General features: G+C 55.2%; 6 protein-coding genes across 6 annotated transcripts; 2 read left to right on the top strand and 4 right to left on the bottom strand.

The window, feature by feature from the left end:
• Positions 1-1,588: 1,588 nt before the first annotated feature.
• Positions 1,589-2,839, bottom strand: SPSK_04338 (uncharacterized protein; the record flags this gene model as incomplete). Its single annotated transcript, XM_016731146.1, has 1 exon — positions 1,589-2,839. One exon carries the CDS (start codon positions 2,837-2,839, stop codon positions 1,589-1,591), a length of 1,251 nt encoding a protein of 416 aa, XP_016585920.1.
• An 813-nt stretch (positions 2,840-3,652) lies between these two features.
• SPSK_10601 (uncharacterized protein) lies at positions 3,653-3,916 on the top strand (the record flags this gene model as incomplete). The annotated part of the gene is made up of 1 exon (XM_016736945.1): positions 3,653-3,916. The coding sequence occupies one exon, from the start codon at positions 3,653-3,655 to the stop codon at positions 3,914-3,916; it is 264 nt and encodes an 87-aa protein (XP_016585919.1).
• Positions 3,917-9,319: 5,403 nt separating this feature from the next.
• Positions 9,320-14,005, bottom strand: SPSK_03863 (ABC multidrug transporter; the record flags this gene model as incomplete). Its single annotated transcript, XM_016730678.1, has 1 exon — positions 9,320-14,005. One exon carries the CDS (start codon positions 14,003-14,005, stop codon positions 9,320-9,322), a length of 4,686 nt encoding a protein of 1,561 aa, XP_016585918.1.
• A 2,888-nt stretch (positions 14,006-16,893) lies between these two features.
• SPSK_03964 (fungal specific transcription factor) lies at positions 16,894-19,706 on the bottom strand (the record flags this gene model as incomplete). Its single annotated transcript, XM_016730779.1, has 4 exons — positions 16,894-17,450; positions 17,520-18,199; positions 18,253-19,437; positions 19,522-19,706. 4 exons carry the CDS (start codon positions 19,704-19,706, stop codon positions 16,894-16,896), a joined length of 2,607 nt encoding a protein of 868 aa, XP_016585917.1.
• A 446-nt stretch (positions 19,707-20,152) lies between these two features.
• SPSK_04492 (disease resistance protein Aig2) lies at positions 20,153-21,016 on the bottom strand (the record flags this gene model as incomplete). The annotated part of the gene is made up of 3 exons (XM_016731296.1): positions 20,153-20,815; positions 20,880-20,887; positions 20,941-21,016. The coding sequence occupies 3 exons, from the start codon at positions 21,014-21,016 to the stop codon at positions 20,153-20,155; spliced, it is 747 nt and encodes a 248-aa protein (XP_016585916.1).
• A 465-nt stretch (positions 21,017-21,481) lies between these two features.
• Positions 21,482-22,441, top strand: SPSK_04465 (impact family protein; the record flags this gene model as incomplete). Its single annotated transcript, XM_016731271.1, has 1 exon — positions 21,482-22,441. One exon carries the CDS (start codon positions 21,482-21,484, stop codon positions 22,439-22,441), a length of 960 nt encoding a protein of 319 aa, XP_016585915.1.
• Between the last annotated feature and the right edge of the window lie 737 nt (positions 22,442-23,178).

The raw sequence follows: 23,178 nt of genomic DNA, 5'->3' as shown, positions 1-23,178 counted from the left end.
TGTCGCAGGGTGAAGCCGTGCGACACAAGACGGTCGTCAGGTTCCTATCTTGGCCCCATGCGTGGAGAGCACCGGAGCGTGGCCACGGACAGGCAGAAGTCGTATGTAGTCCAACGGGCGAGGATTGCTCAGCAGGACAATAAGGTGATGGTGATGAAGTCGTGAAATAAAAAAGTCGACTCGGCTGTCAATTAATGTATGGAAAGACGACGGAGGCCGAATCAGACAGGGTATAGGAAAACGAAGGGTATCGTGAAAAGAAAGGCCGATCCTTGTGTCAGGCGGATGCCAACGCCTTGGCCGTATGTTGGTGGAGGAGGAGAGTGGTGAAAACAAAAACAAAGGGAGGGCCGGAAAAAGAGGCTTTTGGCAGGAGCGGAAGGAGGTGCAAAAGTGTAAGTTGCGACGCGATCTACAGGCGTTCTGCTCAGCGTGAATAGTCGCTAAATGGACAGTATGCAAACACTCTGGCGTCGAAAATTGCTAGTGTTTTTGGCGGCAGAGGCGCATCAGCCTCGTGTCGTTCGACACAATGCAGGGCCGTCCAGTGTATGCAAGAACCTCAAAATGCACAAAAGTGAAGAGTTGATCTCTTACCAGAGTGGTTTATGTTTTAACTATTTACTTTATTCACATATGACAATTATGTGCGGTCGACGGCATGTCCATGAAGTACCTTGCAGTCTCGTCTGATGTATGTAGCAGACTGTGCCGTTATCCTTTTACGAGGCACTGGGTTGCCCTTGGCTCCTGCCGCTAGCCAGCCTCTTCGCCAATGGAGAAAACGCCTTTCTTCGCGGAAAGAGCTTGACCAGCTTGAAGGGACGGGGGGAAGGAGGGAAGTGGGCGACGGTCCTGCCAAAACCTTTTGCGCTAGGCAACGGCAGAACAAAAGTCCGCCGACAAGAATGGAAGTAGCTGGGGACAACGCAGGCGGTCGCTGGCCAATTAGCGACAAGGCGACTGGCTCTCATCAACAATTTTCCCAAAAAGGAAAGAGCGCCTGTGTAATGGCGAACAAGACGTCGTTCACTGTAACGCTTGTGAGATGCAAGAAGCAAGTTGTTCACTGCAATACCGTTGTTCACTTACTTTCAATGTTCTGTGGTCAGTACTTCTTTACTTTGTCAATGAAGGTGGCTTGTTGTACAGTTTATATGGGGCAGGATTGTATTTTTGAATGATTTTTTTTTAATTGCTTTGGACCATATCTGTTTCTGTTGGTTTGTTTTGTGATTTGCCACCCGGCCCAAGTCGACGCTCAGCGTTTTACTCGATTTGGGTTTTTTTTTGGCCCGAGGCAGTGTCTGGTATCAAGAGAGTGTGGTAAAGAGGGAAGATAAAAAGAATGTAAAAGAAGTGAAGAAGACAGAAAAGGGGAGGAAAGAGACACAAAAAAGTTATGTACAAAAGAAGGAAGTGAAGTGAAGAAAAGAAGAAGAGAGAAAAGAAATCAACAGAGAAAAAAAGACAAAAAAAGTCACAAAATGCTTAATGTTGTTACACGCCGCCTTTCCAAAAATGAACCATGCCCAGAAGATTGTCTATAAACCTTTCACCTTTCGCCATCCAAGACACGACCACTGTTTTACGCACGGAAGCGCAGAGCAACGCGGCGGGACTTGCGGCCCGACACGATGTCAATGGAAGAGCCCTGGCTACCTTTGCAAGTCGTGCCCTGAGCCAGGGGCATAACGACAGACCAGACACCACTGGCGCACTGCTGGTACGAGTTGCCCAGGCAGTTCCAGGTGCCGTCGGGCGAGCAGGCGGAGCCGGCGGCCTCGGCGGAACCAGTAGAGGTGGACGACGTCGTGCTCGAGCCGGAGGACGCGGCAGTCGAAGCGGGGGCGGCAGCGCTGGAGGCACCACCACCAGCACCGCCAGCGGCGGCAGGCAGAGTGGTGGTCGAGGTGGCGCTGGTGGTCGTGGTGGAAGCACCGGACTTGGCAGCAGCGGGACTCGTAGTGGCAGCAGAACCGCCGGCGGCAGCACCAGACGTGGGGACAGTGACAAAGACACCGCCAGCAGCAGCAGCAGCCGAGGTGCTGCCGGCAGCAGCAGCAGTGGTACCCGAGCCAGAGCCAGAGCCAGAGCCAGAGCCAGAGCCAGAACCAGAACCACCAGCCGCGGGAGAACCACCAGCAGCCTGGCAGCCCGTGCCCGTAGGCGTCGAGAAGGCCGACGTGGCGCCGTTCATGGAGACAACGTCCTTGCCGGGGTTAGGGAAGAGCAGGTCGGTGCTGTCGACGGTGCCGCAGCCGTTGCCGACGTTGGCGACGAACATGTCGGGGAGGCTGTCAAAGTTGGACTTGCTGCCCGAGGTGCCGGTGAGGGTGACGGGCGCGCAGTTCATGTACATTTCGCGGTTGCCAATCTTGTTGAACCAGGTCCAGGCAAGGGTGACCGAGCCGGTGGGGATGTTGTCCGGGACGGTGAAGTTGTAGGTGTAGGGGTCGGCCGCATCGGCGTTGTCGCCCATGTTGCCCGTCTGGCCCTGGGCGGGGCAGCCACCCTCGATGGAGCGGATGACCTTCCATGTGCTCGAAGCACTGGGGTTGCTGTCGTAGGTGATGGACACCTGGCAAGAACCGCCGCCGTGGACGGCCTGGCCGGTGAACTTGAGCTCCTGCTCGGAGCCGAGTGGGTAGGTGTTTGAGGCGCCGCCGGCGGAGAAAGAGCCACCAGCAGTTAGCTGACAAGGGAAGTTGGAACCATCAGCGTGAAGAGGTCCGTTGACGAGGGCGGGCGTGCCGTAGGGCTGGGGGGTGTTCATTTTCATGTGGCCACGGGCCAGGGCGACCATGGAGGCGGCGAAAAGGAAGCGAAAGGCAGACATGGTGACTGAATTTGTGATGTTCGTGATTTTTGTCTGTTGACGTTTTTGGTCTAGTTTTCTGTATATCGTGCCGGACGATTGCGAGAAGACTGGCGAATTTGGTGTGGGTTGATGTGTGTTGCTTGTAGGAAGCTGGGCCGTTGCAAAATGTTGCGTTTTGCAGTCGTTTTACTGTGGACGAAGTGTGTGTGTGTGTGAGCGAGAGAGACCGGGGGCGAAAATGAAGTTGAATGGCGAAGATCCGCTGTATTTATAAGAGTCTGGGTCAGTCAACTTGAATGGCTACAGAATGTGCTCTGTTCACAAGCAACAGGGTGAGCAAGAGGGGGGTACGATGTTCGTTTGCAATGTGGTGAATCAACAAAGAACAAAGCCTACGCCACAAGGCGTGAACAGGGCAAATATGGAGGACCTTTGGCTGGTTGCCAAAGGAACCCCAAGAATACAACGAGGAATACTCACAAGGAACAGTTGGAACAATGGACAATGAACAAACGAAAATTTGCTCTAGAGTGTTGGATTGTGTTGGGTGGTTTGAGTTCAAAGGATCAAAGCAGTCCAGTATGTTCGCGGTGAGCGTGATAGTGTGCAGGTGAAGTAAAAAGCGTCAGAGCTCAAAAGGAAAGTGATGCACCAGGCGTGTAAAGATAAAACTTGAAGATTTGTGAATCGAAAAATCGAAAAATCGAAAAGTTGTTTTGGAAATGCAATTTGATAAAAAAGGAACCGGGCCTTAAGGAATGAATGCGTACGACACTAGGTCGGGAAGATGCAGGACGAAACAAACGGTGGAGGTGAAGAAACAGAAACAGGATGAAGAGAGAAGAAGGGAAAGAAGAAGAACAAAAAGAGAAAAGGGAAAGGAGGAAAATCAAGACTTGGCAAGAGGATGTCGAGAGGGATCTTATATCTCAAGATCGCGAGACAAGAGGGAAAAGAATGGCAGGGGTTTCAGGCCAAGCGGAGCACAAAGGTAGGAGTGGCCATCTGGGCAGAGAGAGCAAAGGTGGAGTTCTCCTCCGCCGAGTGGACACAAAAGTGCACACAGACGGTGAGAAGCGGGCGTTTGGCCATTGAGAGAGGGGCCCTGGATGGCCGGGGTAGAGGCTGCAGACAAATGGGTCCGCTCACGACAAGCAGACTAAGAGACACAGCAGGCCAAAAGACGCACAGCATGCAAGAAAAAAAAAGTGTGGGTGTCTACCGAAAGCAGGGAGACAAAGGCCATGTCGGCAGAGGCCACAGACCATGGGCGCTTTTGGGTCTCATCAGGCGCCGTGGCGGCAGGCTGGAAAAGGGGCAAGGCCGACTGGGGAAGGGATGCCCGCAGGGACAACCAAAGTACGGAATGCGTCGTATGCCATATGTCATACTTGAAGCAGCTGGGAAGCTTCCCTGCGGCAAGAAAGAAGAAAGTGGCCAAGGAGAGCAAAGGAAACGAGGAACGGCGAGCTGTTTCCTGCGGATAATAGAGGATGACAGGAGACAGGGACAAGAAAGAGGGAGGCTCGGAGGTGACGATGCTGGGGCAAACGATTGGTCGTGGACAGCGCCAGCGGCGACAATGACGAGGGTCAACAACAGAAACGGCAGAAACAACAGAAACAAAAAAAGGGAGAGCCAGTGAAAGACGATCTGATATTCTGTGGTCTCACGGTCCAGGATGGGCAAGAGCAAGGACCGATGCAGGGCTTATTCCTGCCTACGCCTCTCGCATTCTGTGAGTGCTGCTTCTTGTTGGCCAGCACCGACTTACAGACCAAAGAGGAAAGAGCGAGCGATCCACAAAATATCGGGGAGGCGACTGGCAGACTTTGGGAAGGAACCAGGTAAAGACTGGGCGGCGCAGGCAAACACGACGCACGCGCTGGAGTTCTACAAATTGCCAGGGGCACAGGGCTACGGTCAGTTATGCAGCGACGGAAGCGACATGGGGGAAAAGGCGATTTTTTTTTAAAAAAAAAAAAAAATTGTCCCAGGTGAGAGACGAGGAGGATTGACAGGCTGTGATAGGCCAGCGGGCAGGCCTCCCTTTTGCAGTGGCGTGTTTCAAGCCACAGGCGAATAGGCGGGTGAATAGGGGTGGGACGGGGCTCGGAGGGCTCCTTCTAGGTACGAAAGCTGGGAGACGGGAGCCCCTGACTGGTGCGACCGCACCTTCCCTTGCGCATGGGGTGCGACCGATCGACAGGTGGAGGCAGGCACGATCTTTTTTTGATGCTTGTCCTTTTTGTGTCGTATTCTTTATGTCAACGTTCCTCCGTACGACGTAGGTCGTACTCTCTTTGTATTTGTGTCTTTCTGGTTGGTCGGCGAAGCCTTTGTTTGCCAAAGAGGGTGTCCTTGTCGCCCCTTTCCGGACATCTGACAGCCCTGTACGTGTTTGGTGCCTTTAGGGAGGATGAGGATGAAAGGCAAGGCCCGTCTGCATGAGATTTTCATGAGTCTGTAGAATGTTTTCAAAAAAAATGACGACAAAAACAAACTGAAAAGACAGAGAGAAAATGACGTTGAATGCAGCACCTGACGCCCACAAGTAGACAGTCCCTTGGAGTTAAACTGTGTGTGCAACAGATGCTGTACAGTAACGCGAGAAAAGAAAAATGAGGGAGAGGAAGGAAGAAAAAAAAGAAAGACGAAAAAAAAGAGGAACCAACAAAAAGCATCCTCCGTTGACGAAGAGTATATCCTCCCGTTGCGGCTCAGCCAGTCGATCATGGATCGTCGTGGTGGCGGTTCACCATGAACAGTGCAGTCGGTGTTGGTTGGGCAGTGAGAGCCGGCGAGAACGAGGCGGCAGCCAACCAGGTGTTGTTCCTTTGGAGGACACCACGATCCACGACTCAGGGTAGCCCCGCTTTCGCGCAAAAAAGCAAGACAGGAGAGGCCCCCAATGCAGGGGTTGAGACGCAGGTACCCACTCGCAACCAAACGCGCCCTAGGACCCCGGGAGTCAGTGCTGCACCACAGCGCATACCAGAGCTGAACCGTAGCGCTACAAAGCGCCCGTCTGGGGCGAGCCGCCAACGCCTTTACCACAGTACGTCTTTAACGCCAGGGGCACGCGCACCTGCCAGGCACGGGTCCTGCTTGGCTGCAGACCAAAAAAAAAAAAAAAAAAAAAAAAAAAAGGTAAGAACAAGTGACGTAAAAGGGAAAGACGGACCTGGCATCATCATGCAACTGCCTCTTCTTCGAAGGGTCACTGCTTTTCCTTCCTTCCAATTTGGGTAATGCCCGGTCGGTGTGCCCTGCCGTTTTGTGTCCCCTGCATCCATCGTCCTGGATTCCCAATGGAGGGACGACGTGCGGAGTATCTTACAAAGTACATTCTTGCAGTCCCCCGTGCCGTCGCCTGACTCTTCTCACGACAGCTCCCACAGACATGGCTGACAATGTGCAATCGATTGGTCGTCGTCGATCCGGACCCTGTCGGTCGCTTTACCGAGCTGGACAGAGACAACCAGCGTCGAGGCAAGAACATGACTCTTCTCTTGGGGCGTTTTTTTGTTCCATCTCTTTGTCGTCTTGCACGGTTCTCACTGTGAATCAGATGGGCCCTGTCAGTCTTGGGGCGCGTACTCCGACAACGCTGCCGTCCTCCTTCCCATCGTGGCCAAGGAAGGCCCGGAGATCTCGTAGGAGAAGACACGACGTCTCCCAGCAGAAAAACAGACGGAACGAGTGGGTGTGGCCTAAGAACGCGAACAGAATTCTTGGGATTCTGGGGTGCTTGGCGAAGCTTTGAGTTGCTTCCAACGGCGTTTCCTACGTTGTTTCCCAGGACTTCCTAGACTTCCTAGGATGCCTTCTCGTGTGTATCCCTTCGGGGTATCAGCAAGACACCAATTCAAGGGGTGACTTGCACACAAGTCGAACAGCCAACAAAGCTCCGCTCAAAAAAAGGATCGCCAAGAGCGCCAAAGGAGAGTTGACAGGCCTCTTTGCGCAACCAGCGTTTCGCCATTCCGCCGTCGCGGTTTTGTAGAGGCCTATTCGGTGAGTCTTCCGACTGACGGCAGGGTATGTCCGGCTCGTTGATTTGCTCCCCGGTTCGTGGGACTTTCACGGGCACAAGGAATGCGTCAAAGTTCTGATATAATTACGTTGAATTGCCACTTACTCTAGATATTTTGTTTGCCGCCGAGTATACCAGGTCGGCCTCGCTTTTGACCTTTAGCCCATATTGAAACAGGCCGCATCCTGCGGGCGGCCGCATATTCTTTCGTTTCCAGATTGTGTTTGGTCTTGGATTCCGTCCTCGTTTTCCCTGTCCTCCCTTTTCAGTCCTTTGTACCGTTGCCCTGCGTTTGGTGGTTCACATTAAATGGTACAGAATATCGAGACACAATCGACAAACGGCCAAAGATCTCATCGTTTTGTGCCTAGTCTCCCTTTCCTATCGAGTACCCTGTCTTGCCTGTTTCTCCTTGCTCGGGAGAAGGACGCAAAAAGCGGAGATGTCCAGCAGGCGTTCACAGACAAGAAGTGAGACCTTGGACTCTGGTTGGTCATTATTTCTCGAGAGCTTCCGCCAAAAAGGGGCAACATCGTGAGGAGGCTGGGCTGAGGACAAAGGAACAGCGCAGATGGTAACGGCAGAAAGGAACAGGCTCGTGCTGCTGAGGCCGAACCGACTGGATAACAGCGATCGACTGGTACGACAGTCGCGGGGTCCTTCCCAGCAAACCAGCGAACCAGCAAACCAGCGAGACCAGGCTGCTTTGTCTTGGCCGCGCCTTGCAGCCAATCGCAGGCCCAGGACGCCCCTGGCGCATGCACATTGTGAAACGACGAGGGTAAAGGCTAGAGCAAAGACAGGAGAGAAAGAAGAGACGACGGGCGAGATCCAGATGTTTCAGTGTTTCAACTTGTTTCTTGTTTCGTCGTCCATTTTTCTCTTTTCTTTTGGTGGCCAAGCTCATGGTCTTTCCTCCCCCTTCGCATGACTGCCATCCCTTTTTTGCCTTCTTCCCTTCCTTCTTGTCTCTCCTATTCTTGTCGTCCGAACTTTTGCAACTGTCGATGTTGATGGGTGTTTTTTGGGTTTCCTTTTCCCCGTTTCGATGTCAGCTCATGTTTCATCAATTCTCGTCGTCCATTCGTCAGTTGCGCTTTTGCTCAAATGTTCTCAGTTCGCGTATTGTCGCAGTCCACCGTCGTCGGCTTCAGCAAACTAATTTCTTATTTTGTTACACGCCTTGCTCGAGAAAACGAATGACAAAGAGACCAAACAAAACGACGACGAAGAAGAAAAAAAGAAACGAAAAAAAAGAGAAATCCATCCCTCCCCCTCCCCATTCCCAGAAATAGCAAAAGGTCAACCCAACTAAACTGGGCATCGTCATCCCTAGCCGATTCACCGCTTCCACGCTGTCGACAATCCCGTTTGCTCCTGCAGTTCAGGTTCTTTATCTTCCAGTGGTCTCCCTTCGTTCGTCTTGCTCGTCTCCTCGTCCCCAGCTTCTTCCTCATGTGTCTGTCTCTATTTCTCCTCGTCCTTCTCATCGCCCTCGTGTTCTTTCTCCAGCCCTTCCACCCTCCGCTTGCATTCCATCAAATACTTTTCACGCATGGCCTTCATCGTATTCGCTCGCTATAGGCTTGGCCACTATAGCCCATTGTCCTTCTCAACGTCTTTCTCAGCATGCCCCACTGCCTGTTCTGTAAGCCTCTTACGTGCCTTTTTTTCTTTCCCTTTGCCAATGCATGCTATGCTGCAGTCACAGTCGATGCCTTTGCTGCGTGCACGCTGCCATCCTCAGTGCTTGTGTTGCCATTCGTGTTGGGTCGTCTGTCAGACAGTTGTCGCCACTGCAGCCGGTGTCCTGCCCGCCGGCTTTGTCTGTATCGTCAAGAAAACGGTCCTTGTTCACATCGTCCACACCATCGCCGTAGATGAATTTGTAGAGACATCGAAAGTGGGGGTGTTCCATTAAGACTCTGTAGCCTCTGTTGTAGATGATTCAAGTCCGATTGCCGCTGATGCCGTCAATGTTCAAAAAAAAAAAATCCTCGAAGAGATTCAACGCTCTGTGAATGATTCGCGTCCTGATTCTGTCTACCTGTGCCTCTACATTTCGTGAGCCAGCCGCACGTCGGTCGTTGACCCACGGTTTTGGATCGTTCTCACCAATATTGCATGATGATGGCCATTTATTTCATTGGCTGCGGACTAGGAGGATGCTCTTCATGTTGCATGTTGCATGTTGAAAAGTAACTTGAATTGTGCTGTGTAGCAAGGATATTTGTACAAAGGTAATCAAAAAGACACAGAAAAAGATTAATCTGTCCTGATAAAAACTCCCCAAAAAATATTAACAAAAATCATGGCGAAATTAAAATATGAGTCCAAAAGAGGAGAAATTAACAAAAAAAACAAAAACAAAAAAACAAACAAAGAAATCTATAAAGGATATCGAAAAAAAGGCAAACAAATAGAAAACGTGGTGGCGCTGAGTATGGGCCTGCCGGGCCGTCTTACACCGCCTCGGCCGCCTTCTTCTTCTTGCCCCAGAACTTGAGCGACGAGAGCGAGCTCAGGCTCAGGCTGACTCTGCGTACGCGGAACAGGTAGTAGGTGAGAATGGCAATGAAGATGTTGAAGAGGATGTAGGCCCAAAGGATGCCAAAGTTGCGCCAGCGCGTGCTCCAATAAATGTTGCTCTGGGCAAGATAGGTGTCGGCCACCGAGATCTGGCAGTAGCGGCAGTCTGCCGTGTCGTCGGGGTTCTGCAGGGTACCGGGGGCCACGGTGAGGTAGGGCGCCAGGTACTGGCCGCAGGTGTAGCCCATGGGCGGGCTGAAAATGGACGTCTCGGCCGCGGAGCACACAATGGGGCGGTCATGGACGGCGGTCGAGATGACACCGGAGACCCAGTAGGTGAAGGGCGAGACGCGGTACATGAAGATCCAGAAGCCGGGCAGGGCGGCGGGGGTCTGCAGGACACCGCTGAAAATAAGACTGGTCATAACGAGCAACGTGACGATGCCACCGGCGGTTTGGGCGTCGGGCAGCGCGGCGATGCACATGGTGGCAAAGGAGCTGGCGTAGAGCATGAGCTGGATGACGAACAACAAAACAAGGCCCTGGCGCTGCGCGGCCTGGACACCAATCACCGGGTAGTAGAAGCAGGCGTAGGTGACGATGCCGGTCAGGATCTGCCAGGGGAACTCGACGACGATGTTGGCAATGATGAAGGCCTTCCACGAGTACATTTTGCCGGGCCGCTCGCGCACCTCGTAGAGGGAGCGCTGGGTCACAAAGAGCGGCATGATCTGCTGGACGAGCGACGAGAAGATGGTGAGGATCTGGAAGACGGAGAAAATAACGCTCTGCGTGCCGGCGAGAGTGCCCTTGGCCTGGAAGAAAGAGAAGCCGACAAACAGACCGGCGAGAATGCCGAGCGACAGTTTCGCAAAAATGTACGAGGGCATGCGCCAGTACTGCTGGAAGATGCGGTAGGTGACCTCCCAGAGCTGGGTGCTGAACGGCATGGCGAACTCGCTGTCGCTGTCGGGCTCCTTGTCGGCGGCGCTCGACACGTTGCGCTTCTCGACGTAGATGCGCTCAATCTCGGACTCGACGGCCACGCGCTCGGCACTGGCATTCCACGTCGCATGCCAGTCTTGGCCGTCGCCGGCGACCGTCTTGTTGACAATCTCGAGCATGTACTCGGCCGGGTTCTCGGCGCTGCCGCACGCGCGCGCGCCCTTGGCCTCGAAGTAGTCGAGCAGGGTGCGCGAGTCGTGGCCGACCTCGCCAAAGTAGACCGTCTTGCCGCCGGCCGCCAGAAACAGGAGACGGTCAAACTGCTCAAACAGGACGGCGCTCGGCTGGTGGATTGTGCAGAGCACGGCCTGGCCGGCGTCGGCCAGCTTGCGCAAGAAGTTGCAAATCGCCCAGGAGCTCTGGGAATCGAGACCGCTCGTGGGCTCGTCCAAGAACAGCAGCAGCTTTGGCTTGGCCGCCAGCTCGACGCCAATGGTCAGCAGCTTGCGCTGCTCGACATTCAAGCCTTCGCCGGGTACGCCGACGACGGCGTCGGCGAAATCCTCCATGTTGAGCATCTGGATGACCTCCTCGACAAAGGCGTACTTTTCCTGCTTGCTGACCGTCTTGGGCTGGCGCAGCATGGCGCTGAACCGCAGACTCTCGCGCACGGTGGCGGTTTCGAGGTGCAGATCCTGCTGCTGGACATAGCCCGTGTTGCGCTGGAAGTTCGTGCCGCGCGGTGAGCCGTTGACAAACATGTCGCCCGTGATTACGCCCATGGTGGTGCGCTCGGCCAGCACGTCGAGCAGGGTCGTCTTGCCGGCACCGCTGACGCCCATCAGGGCCGTCAGCGTCCCCGGCTTGACCCAGCCAGAGACATGGTCGAGCAGGCGGCGCTCTTTGCCCTTGACCTCGATGTCGTAGACGACGTTCTTCCAGGTGAATATGTCCTTTTGCGGCGGGATGCCGTGTACCTCGTTGTCGGCAGCGGGCTCGGGCGCCTGGGGCTTCTCGCCAGCATCACCGACGCGCGCTGCGTTCTCCACGTCGCCGGTCGCATACGACGAGCCCGACGTGCTCTTCGTCGCACCGCTGCCGACGACCTTTGTATTGTTCGCGTCGGAGCCGGCGCCCGAGCTGGGGCCGCGCGGCGCGCCCTTGAGCAGGTGCGGCGGGATGCGGCCCTTTTGGTAGACGAGCATCTCGCCCTCGCTCGTCGGAACGCTGTTGACCTCGGTGGCGACAAAGTAAAGGCCCATAAAGAAGATGAGGAAGGCGATCATGATGCCAAAGTTGCGCCAGACGTGCGAGTAGTAGTAGCCAAAGGACTCGGCAATGTAGGCGTCGCCGCTCACAAAGTCCTGGCCGGCGACGGAGCCGACGGTGCTGCAGATCCACGAGTTGCCAATGGGCGGCGAGTAGCCGGGGATGATGACGGAGCACACAAACTGGCGGCCGTGGAATTCGTTGGCGATGAGGGCTTCAAAGGCGTAGTAGATGGGGTTGATCCAGCGGATCCAGGCGAACCACGGGTGCATCGACGGCACCGTGATCACGAAGCCCGTGTACATGACCAAGCCGAGCACGACAATACCAGCGAGCGACATGGCCTGCGAGATGGTGCGCGTCATGGCCGCCATGGTCCGGAAGATGGCCGACATGGTGAAGGTGGCGGTGTACGTGAACAGGAAGTAGATAAAGAACTGTGCGGGCTCGCGCCGCAGACCGGCCATGAAGTAGAGCACAATGTTGAAGCAGGTGGCGATGACGAACTTGATGGGGATGTCAGCGACGACGCCGGCAATGGCGTTTGTGGCCGGGTGGTAAAAGGCGTACGACGCGTGCTTTTCGACAATGGGGCGCTGGGCGTACAGGCTGTTGATTTCCGTGAGCGTGACGAGGGCGTTGAGCAGGACGGCCATGAAGAGGGCGGAGGACTTGGAGAAGAAGCCGGCCGTGGCGTCGGGGGTGCCGTAAACGATGGAGCCGATGATGAGAGCGAGGACGATGCAGGTGACGGCAGTGGTGATGGTGGGAGCCTTGTCGTTCCAGAGGCGCTGGTACTCGCGCTTGGTGTTGAGCTTGATCTGCATGCCGGTGCTGATGATGTAGGGCGACTTGGGGCGGACATGGTTGGCCTGCTTCTCCTTCTTAACCTCGCGCATGGCCGACACGTTCTGGCCATGCGCGTCGAGCGGGTACGCCGCCTCGTGCTCGGCCACGGCGGCCAGCATAGCCTCGTACTCGGCGGACTTGAGCCAGCACGCCTCAAACTCCTCGGCGGTGCGCGGCACCTTGTCCTCCATGCCGGGCTTGGCCTTGCGCTCGACGGGGTTGGTGACGGAGGTCAGGAAGTCGCCGGTGGTCTGGCGCGTGGGGCAGGCATAGCCGAGGCCCTCAAAGTACGCCTTGGCGCCGTTGGCCGGGCCAAAGTAGATCTGGCGGCCCTCGTAGAGGACGGTCGCCTTGTCAAACAGCTCGTAGATGCTCTCGCTGGCCTGGTAGATGGCGACGGCGTTGCAGGTGCGGGCCAGGTCGCTGGCGATGCGCAGGGTCTGCACAAACTTGAGGGCGGTGGCCGAGTCGAGGCCGCGCGTGCTGTTGTCCCAGGCCATGAAGGGGCTGCCCACGACCATCATCTCGGCAATGCTGACACGCTTGCGCTCGCCGCCCGACACGCCGCGCACAAACTCGTTGCCGACCTTGGTGTTGTAGGTGTGGCTGAGGCCGCAGACGGCCATGACGACCTGGGCGGCGTACTTGGCGACCTGGTTGCGGGTCATGTTGGGGTTGACAAAGGACCACTTGTGCGAGGGCATGCGGACCTGGGCGGCGAACTCGAGCGTCTGGCCGACGGTCAGCTCGGGGAAGTGCTTGTCGACCTCCTGGTTGTAGATGGTCTCGCCGCGGAACTCCTTCACCATCTTGGGCTGCGGAATGCCGCTGTAGTGGATGGTCGAGCCCTCGTCAATGTGCAGGCCGTGCAGCTCGCCGCACATGGACTTGAGCAGCGTGCTGCAGCCGGAGCCAGGGCGGCCCAACACGACCAGAAGCTCGCCGGGCGCGACAACGCCGTTGAACTTGTGCAGGATCTGCTTCTTGGGTGCGCTCTTGCGCAGGCCGACGGCCTCGCCGATGCGCAGCGGCAGGGAAAGCGACGACAGGAGGGTCGAAGCCACGGTCTGCTGCACTTGCAGGTCGGGGGCACTGCCGGAGACGGACAGGTTCTTGAACACGATGCCGGGCCGCACACGTGCACTGTCGATGCCCTCGCCGCGCATGGAGCGGATGAACTTGCCGAGCCACTTGGAGATGTCGAAATTGGGGCTGTTGGGGTTGAGGGCGTCGTCGCCCGCTGTAAATGTCTGGCCGGCCTGGTCATGCTCGCCGGTGAATGACATGGCCGTGGCAACGCGGCGGATGGCATCGCGGTCGTGCTCCTGGATCATCGTGTGGGTGTGGCTGCGCGTGAGGTTCGTTTGGGCCGATGTGACGGACTCCGAGTCGAGAATCTGGTCCACCTCTTCGATCTCGTCCGGCCGATGCTGAGCAACACCGGTGTCGGCGGTGTGGGATACCACGCCGCTCGGGGCGGCGGACGGTGGCAGGTTGGTGACATTCTGATGGCCTGGAGCAGCCAATGGCTCGGCTCCGTCGATGTTGGCGGCCATTGATGCTGGACGTGTCGAGTCCACCTATACAGAGATATAAGAGGCTACGCCAGCTCTGGTGATGGTGCGATGGGCAAAACAAAAACAAACAAAACGACAATGCAAAGACAAGAGCAAGGGTCGTGGCAGATGATGGAAATCAAAACAAAGAACCGTCGTGTTAGCCAGGTCCCAGAAGTTGCAATTCCACTTGAGACCAGATGGAGGGCAACCGAAACTTAATATAGGTCCAAGTAAAAAAAAAACATCCAACAATTAAGGAAAGAAATACACTTGCCATAGCCCATGGAAACGAAACAGCAAAGGAGCTGAGTCCCGTCCAGTCCACAAGAGCTAATTACAATGTGGTCGCGAAGCTCCGTCGGTTTGAAGGGGGGGGGGACGCAAGTGGTTGCTCTTACTCATGCTGAGCCCACCACATAGGCATCAACCACTAACACACAGCAGACCTAGCCCAATTCCGTACTTCCGTCTGCTTTAGTCACCCTCGGCGATTTTTGCAGGTCTCATTCCTGGCTGCCGTCGCTTTTGGGGTTGGATCTGCAGGCCGGGAACATTCCGAGCGCGAATGACTTCGCACTGACAGTCAAGTACCGGCCTATGTGAGTTGTCCGGTCTGAGGTAGTCCCCGTTAGTATGTGTATTTTGGGACGATTTTGGTGGGTTTGGTGGTCTTGGGAACGCCACGTCGCGTCAACGCCACCAACGGACTTCCAAACCACCGTCTCCCCGAAAAGAGATGACTGCCGCGGTCCTTTTGGTTTTTTGGTGCTTTTGGTCTTTGGTCGCATTCGTTTTGTTGTTTTTCTTGTCCTTTTTCCCATGTCGTCATTGTGCATTGTGGTCGACCATTGCCCCCTTTTTTCCATCTACGATATTCTCCGAGATTTGTGTCGTATTTTGCGGTTTTCTCAACTGGAGCCAGTCCGCATGTGATTGTCCAGTTACCTCTGGACATTGCCGTCGCCTCTGGCAGTGACTTTTGACACCCCATGCACACGTTTTGTCCCCGTTTTTGTTGACTTTGTGCAACCCTTTCCACTTAGGGCCAGCACGACCCATTCCGTTGAAGCTCGGAGTCCACTGACGAGAAAGTTGCCGCCAGACCCTTTTTTGCCTGGCTCTGCGGTCTAACGCCGATCCAAGGAAAACAACGAAAGGCGATCGTTTTGCTAAGTGGGCCGGATTTGGGCCAACAATGGTGTTGCAATGTTTTGCGAGCCAGACAGCCAGAATACAGATCTAGTTAATAGTTTCTTGCATTTGGACTAGCAAACTGACCAGTGACTGTCCATTTGCCAATATTTTTGTTTTGCATGCGACGCATTCTAAATCGCCAAGGATGTTGTGAGACAAGTACTGAGGTCTTGGGAGGCAAGTAGCACGATGCCCGTTTTGGAGACCGTTTTCTCAACATGCTCGCGCAAAGGATACGCAAACGAAATTGATCCTCAGTCGACAGGTCAGCGTGAGCACTCGGACAGGTTAGAGCGGGTACGTCTTACATTGATTTTCGGCAGATCGTTGTCTTGTCACTAGAGCTCGATGCATCGCTGGTAGATCCAAGTTTATCGCATACATCCACGACATCGTACAAACAACGTACGGTGTACTTGCCACACAGCTTTCTTTGGGCATAGTGATGTAACGGTTTTCAGGGGTCGATTTCGATAGCGTGTTTTTGGAATATTGACATATCCCATGATTCAGTTTGATTTGCCCCGACGATAATCATCGAGGCGTCTATGTCGGCCTGTCGGGCAGTCACTGTCTAAATGATAGAGACGACAGAGATGACGGAGATGATAAACATGACGTCGGCACGGGCGCCTCAGGTACAGGGATGAGTGCAGATGCATTGGCCAAAGACATGAGAGGGCGATGCTTCACGGGCGCACCCGAAAGCTTTGTGTTGTCTGCTGTTGTTCCGTGTTTCGTAAACCAAATTTCTAGATTTAGAAACCGCCGCTCGTTATCGCATTCGCGTTTTTAGCGATCATTTTTCGCGGGCGCAGGGCTCTCCTCAGCCTGGCAGCGCTTCTCTCCCAATTCGGTTTAGGCAAACGGGATGGCTCCGACTAACACTGAACCTTTGCATGCTGGAGATTCGGCTTCGGAATGGATCCGGCTGCAAAACCCACATATTCCACACGAAAGTAGCAAACTTCTGCTGCAGTACGAGCAAGTCGGTGTTCGTCTTTCGCGAAAAGTCAACAAGGGGTCTTGGCTCTTGGCTGGACCCTGTTTTTTTATTCGTTCGATATTGATAGCACATCGTCTAGATGCTTTAGGTACTTTTGATTGCTCTGCATTATCTTACCGCTCTCAAAATGGGGCTGACTTTGTGGATAGTTGATCGATCGCCGTCCCTGACTCCGTCGGTGCAATTTGACAATTCGACTGCGCAGCAAAACGTATCGGGGTTCGGTTGGCTTCCCCTAGACTCACTCTACTTACTGCCCTGGCTAAGGCTGCATGGGCCGAGCTGCATGGGCCGTTGCTTATCCCACCCGGGCTGCCCGGCGGGTTATCCAACGGGCGAACCCACGAAATAATTAGGCGCGGCCTTTCCACGTCCTAGCACCGGCGATCTGTTTTGGTCCGTGTGTCCGCCTCAGTCAAAGCCATCAGCCGGATATTCGGTCGCCGTATTTCCCACGGCGTCGTGTTCCCAGTGGTGTCGGGCCAAGACGATAGCATCGCTCAGTTTTATGCTCGATGTGTTGTATTGCACAAGGCGTTGACCGTGTAAGCAAACATTTCAGGAGAGTTGATGGTTTGACGGACGGAAATGCCCAGGATGACGAGATCGACGTCAGAATATCAGAACGTCAGCATATTGGGTATAACAGATGGCTGGCAATGGACTACCCAGGCCCACAAGTGCCTCAAGGTAGCAAATTAGTAAAATCGATATTCTGGTCCCAGGCAAACAGCGGACCCATTGCGTAGGTATCCTCAAGCAGGGTTGGCGCATTGGGGTCGGCCATCTGGGCCAGGAAATCGAACTGGCCGGGCTGCATGTTGCTTCCTCCTGCTGCAGTCAGGCCGTCGCCCGTCGTGCCCGCAAGGAACTGCGCTGCAAGGCTGCTATTGCTGCCTAAGTTTCCGCTGTTGCCGTTATTGTTGTTATTGTTGCCATCCCTATGTCCTCCTCCTTCTCGTCCTGGCGCCCCTACACCGCCATCGCTAGCAAAACCATTGCCACTGGACGTGTTGGTAGCCAAGCTGTCATTCTCACCAGCGGCCTGTCTGAGGAGGGCATGCTCGTTGACCTTAAGCAGGAGGTCGAGTGATTTGCGTGCAGAGGCGCTGTAGAGTGCCTGATCTTGCAGAATAGAATGAGACTTGTCCCAAAGAGCCGCAATTTCATCACGATCGAGTGATTGCCAGAGGTCGGGACACGACCGAGCAACAATAAGGACTAGGCCAGCAGCACATGCGTCTGGATGAAGTTAGCATACTCAAAATTCCAATGGTAACTGCGAATCAAGTAAAAGGGCCGACGACTCACATAGGCCATTCCACCACCAGATGTCAGTCGTCTCCGTCCGGTAAACACTATGCACCAAGACGATAAGGCGTTTGGCTGCCTCGATGCAAGACTTCCCACATTCAATGGCAAAGGAATAGCGAAGGCCATCGCGTGTCAACAAGGACTGACCAGACGAGTTTGCGCCACTCGATGTAGTCGGGCTTGCGTCTGGGTTGGCAAGCTGGGACAAGATGGGCCGGTAGAGAATCAGCTGCAAGTAGATGAACCGGGCATGGAGGACATTCTGGCTAATGCCCATAACGAGGCGATCTTCTTCGGACACGTCGCCTGGCATGTCGGCATGTGCCGTCCACGAGAGAAACGGCGTGACCGATTGCTCAAATTGATCGAGACGGCCCTGGATTTCAACCACAGTATCGAGGTTGTGGTGGGTCTGTAGGGCATTGTTGGACGATGTACTGGATGTACTGGTGGTGGTGTTTCCGTTGTGGTTTGTATTGTTGGCATCCCGTGTCAGCCATGGCTTGTAGATGCGCTGCAGGATGTCTTCGAGAATTACACTGAGTTTGACACCTTCGTAATAGAAAGCTAGCCTGAGCGATTCTGGGCTAGAAGAATCTGGGTTCTTATTCAACATCTCCGGTGCAATCGACAAACTAGACGCCATGGGTGGCCGACCAAAGGTCATGCTCACGAGACTGAAAAGGTCAGCTTAAAAAAACAGAAAGGCATCACAAACGGTAAGACTTACACATCCATAACGACACAGCCGTGCCACGTCCGCTGACGCATCAACCGCATACGCTCACCACGCAACCGCCGGCTCGGACTGGTCTCCTCCGTGTGCAGACCAATACCCTGGGCCACGCGGCAGGCCATGCCAACGGCAATCCAGCAGCGGTTGGGGTAGGGTGTGCCTTGTAAGACGAGAGAGATGACCAGCATGGCTTGGACCACGCCGAGATTGTTGTAGTTGATGAGTTCAAGTCCGACAAAGGTCTTGGAGCGGTTTCCAAAGACGTCGATGGCGGCGGCGCGCTCGGCCGGCGGCAGGTCCGAGAAACAGCAGCCGAGAGCAAAGATGGCGTTGAGAGCGCAGTGGAATATGATACTGTCGGGACCGGCCTCGCTGCTGCCCAGACCCAGTCCGTCGAATTTCTGTTGCTGCGCAGCGATTTGGGGACGTGTTGCCGGGTCATCAACCTGCCACAGTCTCTGGTATGCGTGCTCAAAGGCTTCGCGATCGAAGAAGGGGTACTGGTAAAATATGCGGCTGAAGAAGCGCTGGATCAAGTGGTCACCCAGGGCACGAGGAGGCAAGGTGAACCGGTCCACATCAGTGAAGCTGAGCGTCGGCGGCGCCATGACTGGCGGAGGAGGCGGGGGCGGATGCGGCCGTGGCCGGACTGGCGACGGGGCTGATGTGGGGCCGCGACCTGCAAAGAAGCTGGACTGCGACGTGGTGGCGGCGGTGGTACCGGTCCCCGAACTTGTACTTGCGCCACTCCAATTTTGTCTCTGCGGTAACGCGCTGGCTGCTTCTTTGAGGAACGAAGCGGCCGATGACCGGCCGTAAAAGGAATCAATGGCGCCCTCGCCTTCCAGGTCTTCTTCAGACAGCACAGTGCCCATAGCCGTTACACCTGTGGCATCCTCCGGATCCATTTGCTCTGGAGACGTCATGTCAGAGGTGCCCGATTTCCCTGTTGCGGATACATTGGGCGGCGTAACCGACGGCTGCTGGTCCACAACACCGCCACGCCGGCCGCCTGACAGCATCACCGGGCTGGTAGCCGCCGAGGACGGGGCCGACATGGGCGGTCGCAGCCGGCTGTTGGACAGCAAGCTCACTCGCCCGGCCGAATTGACCTCGATTCCATACAGAGCACAAGCATGTTCTAGGTGGCGGATGCGCTCATGCAGGGCCTTTGTGTAGCTGGCTGTGTTAACAACAGATGGGGCAGCGGGCGGAAATCAAAAGTCGGAAACGATCCGAAGACTGCCGGGACTCAAAACTCACTCGTCGCTGCTCGCAGTGCGTGCATTGCCAACCGTATAGATACATTTCTCTAGGCCAAGAGAGCGGTGCTCGCATGACGAGCAGATGGGCTTGCGGCCGTCGCAGCGTGTCTTGCGCTCGCGGCACGGTTCACAGGCCAACACGATCTTTCGGCGGCGCTGGCGCTCTCGTGTGTCGGAAGCCATTGTGGGCGGATGGTCTCTAAAAACAAAAGTGCAAATTAGAACCTAAAAAGAGTCAAAATATGACATAAACAACCCCTGAATCCATCCGTTTTCTCTTGTGGACGGGCAGGAACGACCGAAGACATCGGCCGAATTCCCGAGTAGGCAACCGTATTTGGGGAATATCAACACGTGACATATCACGTGTTATCTACACAGAGAGTTCGAACTTGGAGAAAATGGAAGTTGAGGTTAACTGCTGCGTTTGTTCACCCGGAATGCATTTAAATAAACAAAAGCAATGGCTTGCCCATGCGCCAATCACATCACCTGTCCAGCTTTCATGTCTCCCCTGGCAATGGAATGATCGCTTCAACGCAGTGTCATCGTCTCCTATGTACCGTCTCCTATGTGTATCCTCTCTCACTTCTCAAAATTCTCAAAATTCTCAATTCTCTCACGTCATGTCAAACCATGCTTTGTCTTTGGAGCCATGTCGTGCTTCCTAAGCCGCCACGGTGGCCGGATCGTTTGGATCGCACCCTGTCGATGTCAGCAAACAGTTGTTTGGTCACTATTTCAAGGCGAGTCCAGAGTACGGCGTATATAAAACTAATTGAGGCCCGTCCGGCATTTATGGCCTTCAAGGCAGCTGACATGGACGCACCTTCAAAAGTGTAGTCGGCCCGCGCCCATTTGTGCATTTTCTCGCGACGAAACTCGTCAAAATCCCACTCGCGGCGCTCGAGCCCGTCGGGGTACTTGTACACGTACACCTGCGCTTTGACTGTTTTCTTCTGCTTCGTATTTTTGGTCTTTTCGGTCGTTTCGGTCGTCTGACCATTACTGGTGTCCTCGTCCAAGACAACATCGACCGTCCGGCGCTCGTACTCGGAGCCTTCAAATACGTCGAGGTGGTGCTGGTTGGCCGGCGTGACGCCGCCAATGAGAATACCGCGGACACTGGCGCCCTCTGCGTCGTCCGGCACGATGCCCGGGTACTCCTGGTACCGAACACGATGGCGGGTGTAGCCGGGAAGGACAGCGTTGCGAAACACATACTCGCGGACGAGAGCCGGTGGCGGTTGGGCGAGGCGGAAGCAGACGGTGAAGAAGACCTCAGGTGCCATCTGCAGTGGTCAGAGACGGCAGGGGCGCGCTTGATGCCATAATCAACGTCTGAGGGCGACTTACTAGAGTACCTAAAAGGGTTAGTAAAAACAGGTGCTGGAAAACACGTAGATACGAAACGTACCGTAGACAAAAGCATAGGACGTGCCGTCGGCGGCATCGGAGGGCACAGCGGCCTGATCCTCGTCGGCAGTGGCCATGGCTGGACTGTTCACGATAAAGGATCTCGAGGACGGAGGGTGAGAGGAGAAGACGAGGTTGTAATTTGGAGACGTTTAACATAGAGATTCCTGGATTTGAGGCTCAGATAAAGTCAAACAAACGAGTTGTTGAGGGATGAACGTATCGGGAAGTTGCACTCCAGAGGGACGAGGCAGGAAGGAGCCAGGGACCAACGTGCGGTGCGGCGGCGATAAGGCTGCCGCCAGGTACAGCCGTTGGAACACACTGTCGGAGTGGCGCCAAAGCCCCCCCTAAGCGCCAAAAATCCACCCCACATCCGACCTCATTCACTCCTCGCGTCACATCACCACATTCAGCCGAGTTTCGACGTCACCCTGGAGCCGACGTGACGCGGCCAGGTTTGACTCAATTGAGAGTGTTTTATACATGTCACACACCACACGCAAGCTTGACTGAAGACAACCTCGCCCTCGCTTGGCGCAATGCCACCCTCTGAAGACCTCACCGACGAGGTCGAGGCCATGAACTCCATCTACGGCGACGGTACGCTCGTGCTTGTCGATGGCGACCACAGCAGCGGTAGCGGGGGTGATGGCAGTGGTACGCTCGCCAATCTGGCCATTCCCAGGTCCGCAGACGACGTGGCTGGTGCTAGCGCTGGTGACGGAAATGGCACAGACGGTACCACGGGAGCCTCGACGGCGCATCGTATGAGCTTGCGTCTCTGGTTTCCGCCTGCCTATCCTGCGTGTCCAGACCCGCCAGTCGTTCTCGGTGTGCAAAGCGTGGGCGACAAGGCGGGCCACCGGCGACCCGGCGCGGCAGCACACGACGCCGAACAGGTTGGTGCCGCTCTGGCGACGGCATTCCAGGAAGGCCAAGTCTGCCTATTTGACGCCGTCGAGGAATTTCTCCGACAGAAGGGCGAGGAGGTAGAGGAGGGCGTGCACAACGAAGCAGCTGCGGACGACGACCGGGCTGCATCTCCACCATCTCCACGGCCATCAACCGCACAGCATCTGACCGAACCGCCGCCGTGGGTCACGACCGAGCCCGTCGTCGAGCTCAAGTCGACGTTTCTCGCGCGCTGTGCAGCCGTGCGCTCGCCCGCCCAGGCAGCCGCGTTCATCCAGCACCTCAAGGACACGGACCGACGCGTGCGGACGGCAACACACAATATGACGGCATGGCGGATACGAGATGAAGGAACGGGCGTAACGTACCAAGACTGCGACGACGACGGCGAAACGGCGGCCGGCGGGCGCTTGCTGCACCTGATGCAGCTGATGGACCTGTGGAACGTCGTCGTGGTGGTCACGCGCTGGTACGGCGGGCACAAGCTGGGCCCGCGGCGATTCGCGCTGATCAACCAGGCGGCGCGCGATGCGTTTGTGCAGGCAGGCCTTGTGGCCGTGGCCGAGCCAGGAAAGAAGAAGAGGTGAGTGTAGGAGAGGGGCTTGACACCGCCTGGTCATGTCGTTGCCTTGGTCGGCGTTCATCAGTGTCCATCTATTTATGGTATGCAAAGCATCTTGGGGCATTTGGTAGGCGTACAATTGTTTGGATTTATCTGCTTTATTTGGTTGGTTTTACTTTTATTTTATCTGTTCTTTTCTCATTTTTTCTCGTCTTTCTCTTTTCGTTACGCGTTATGTGCTTTCTCCATCTGTCCATCCTCGTCGCTAAACGCCCGAACCGGCAATCTTCTTCCTGTACAACCCTCGGCGGTCTCGCAAACGATGCCATCGACAATGCCAACCAGATCGAGCCACTCTGCTATTCACCCAAAGTCTTCTTTCATTCTGTCGGCACAGCACTGCCCTTGTGCAATTCTGCTGCATGTCTCATTTCTCATGTCCCCTTGCTCAGTCACAGCACCTGCTGTAACTCTCTGCTGCCGTGTCTTTTGTGGCACCAGACCTGCATCGAACAAACACACGGCACCTTGCAACTTTACACCTACGCTTCGTCCATCGAGGATGAAAGACGGAGACGGCTGGATACACCAATCGCAGCAGACCATATCGCCGTCTAAATCGCGAATCCATCGCGACCAGCTCCCGAAATAAGGTTATCCTGGCGCAGTATGTCAACCTTTCCTTTCTGTTGCCTCTAATTTCCAAAGGGGATAGAGTTCTGCTGCTGCCACCTCTCCCGACTGTTGCATGAGGACAGTCTC

This window comes from Sporothrix schenckii (genome assembly GCF_000961545.1).
Source record: "Sporothrix schenckii 1099-18 chromosome Unknown Cont47, whole genome shotgun sequence".
Lineage (NCBI taxonomy): Eukaryota > Fungi > Ascomycota > Sordariomycetes > Ophiostomatales > Ophiostomataceae > Sporothrix > Sporothrix schenckii.
Note: the sequence above shows the minus strand (reverse complement) of the source record. Positions and strands in the feature narration are given on the sequence as shown.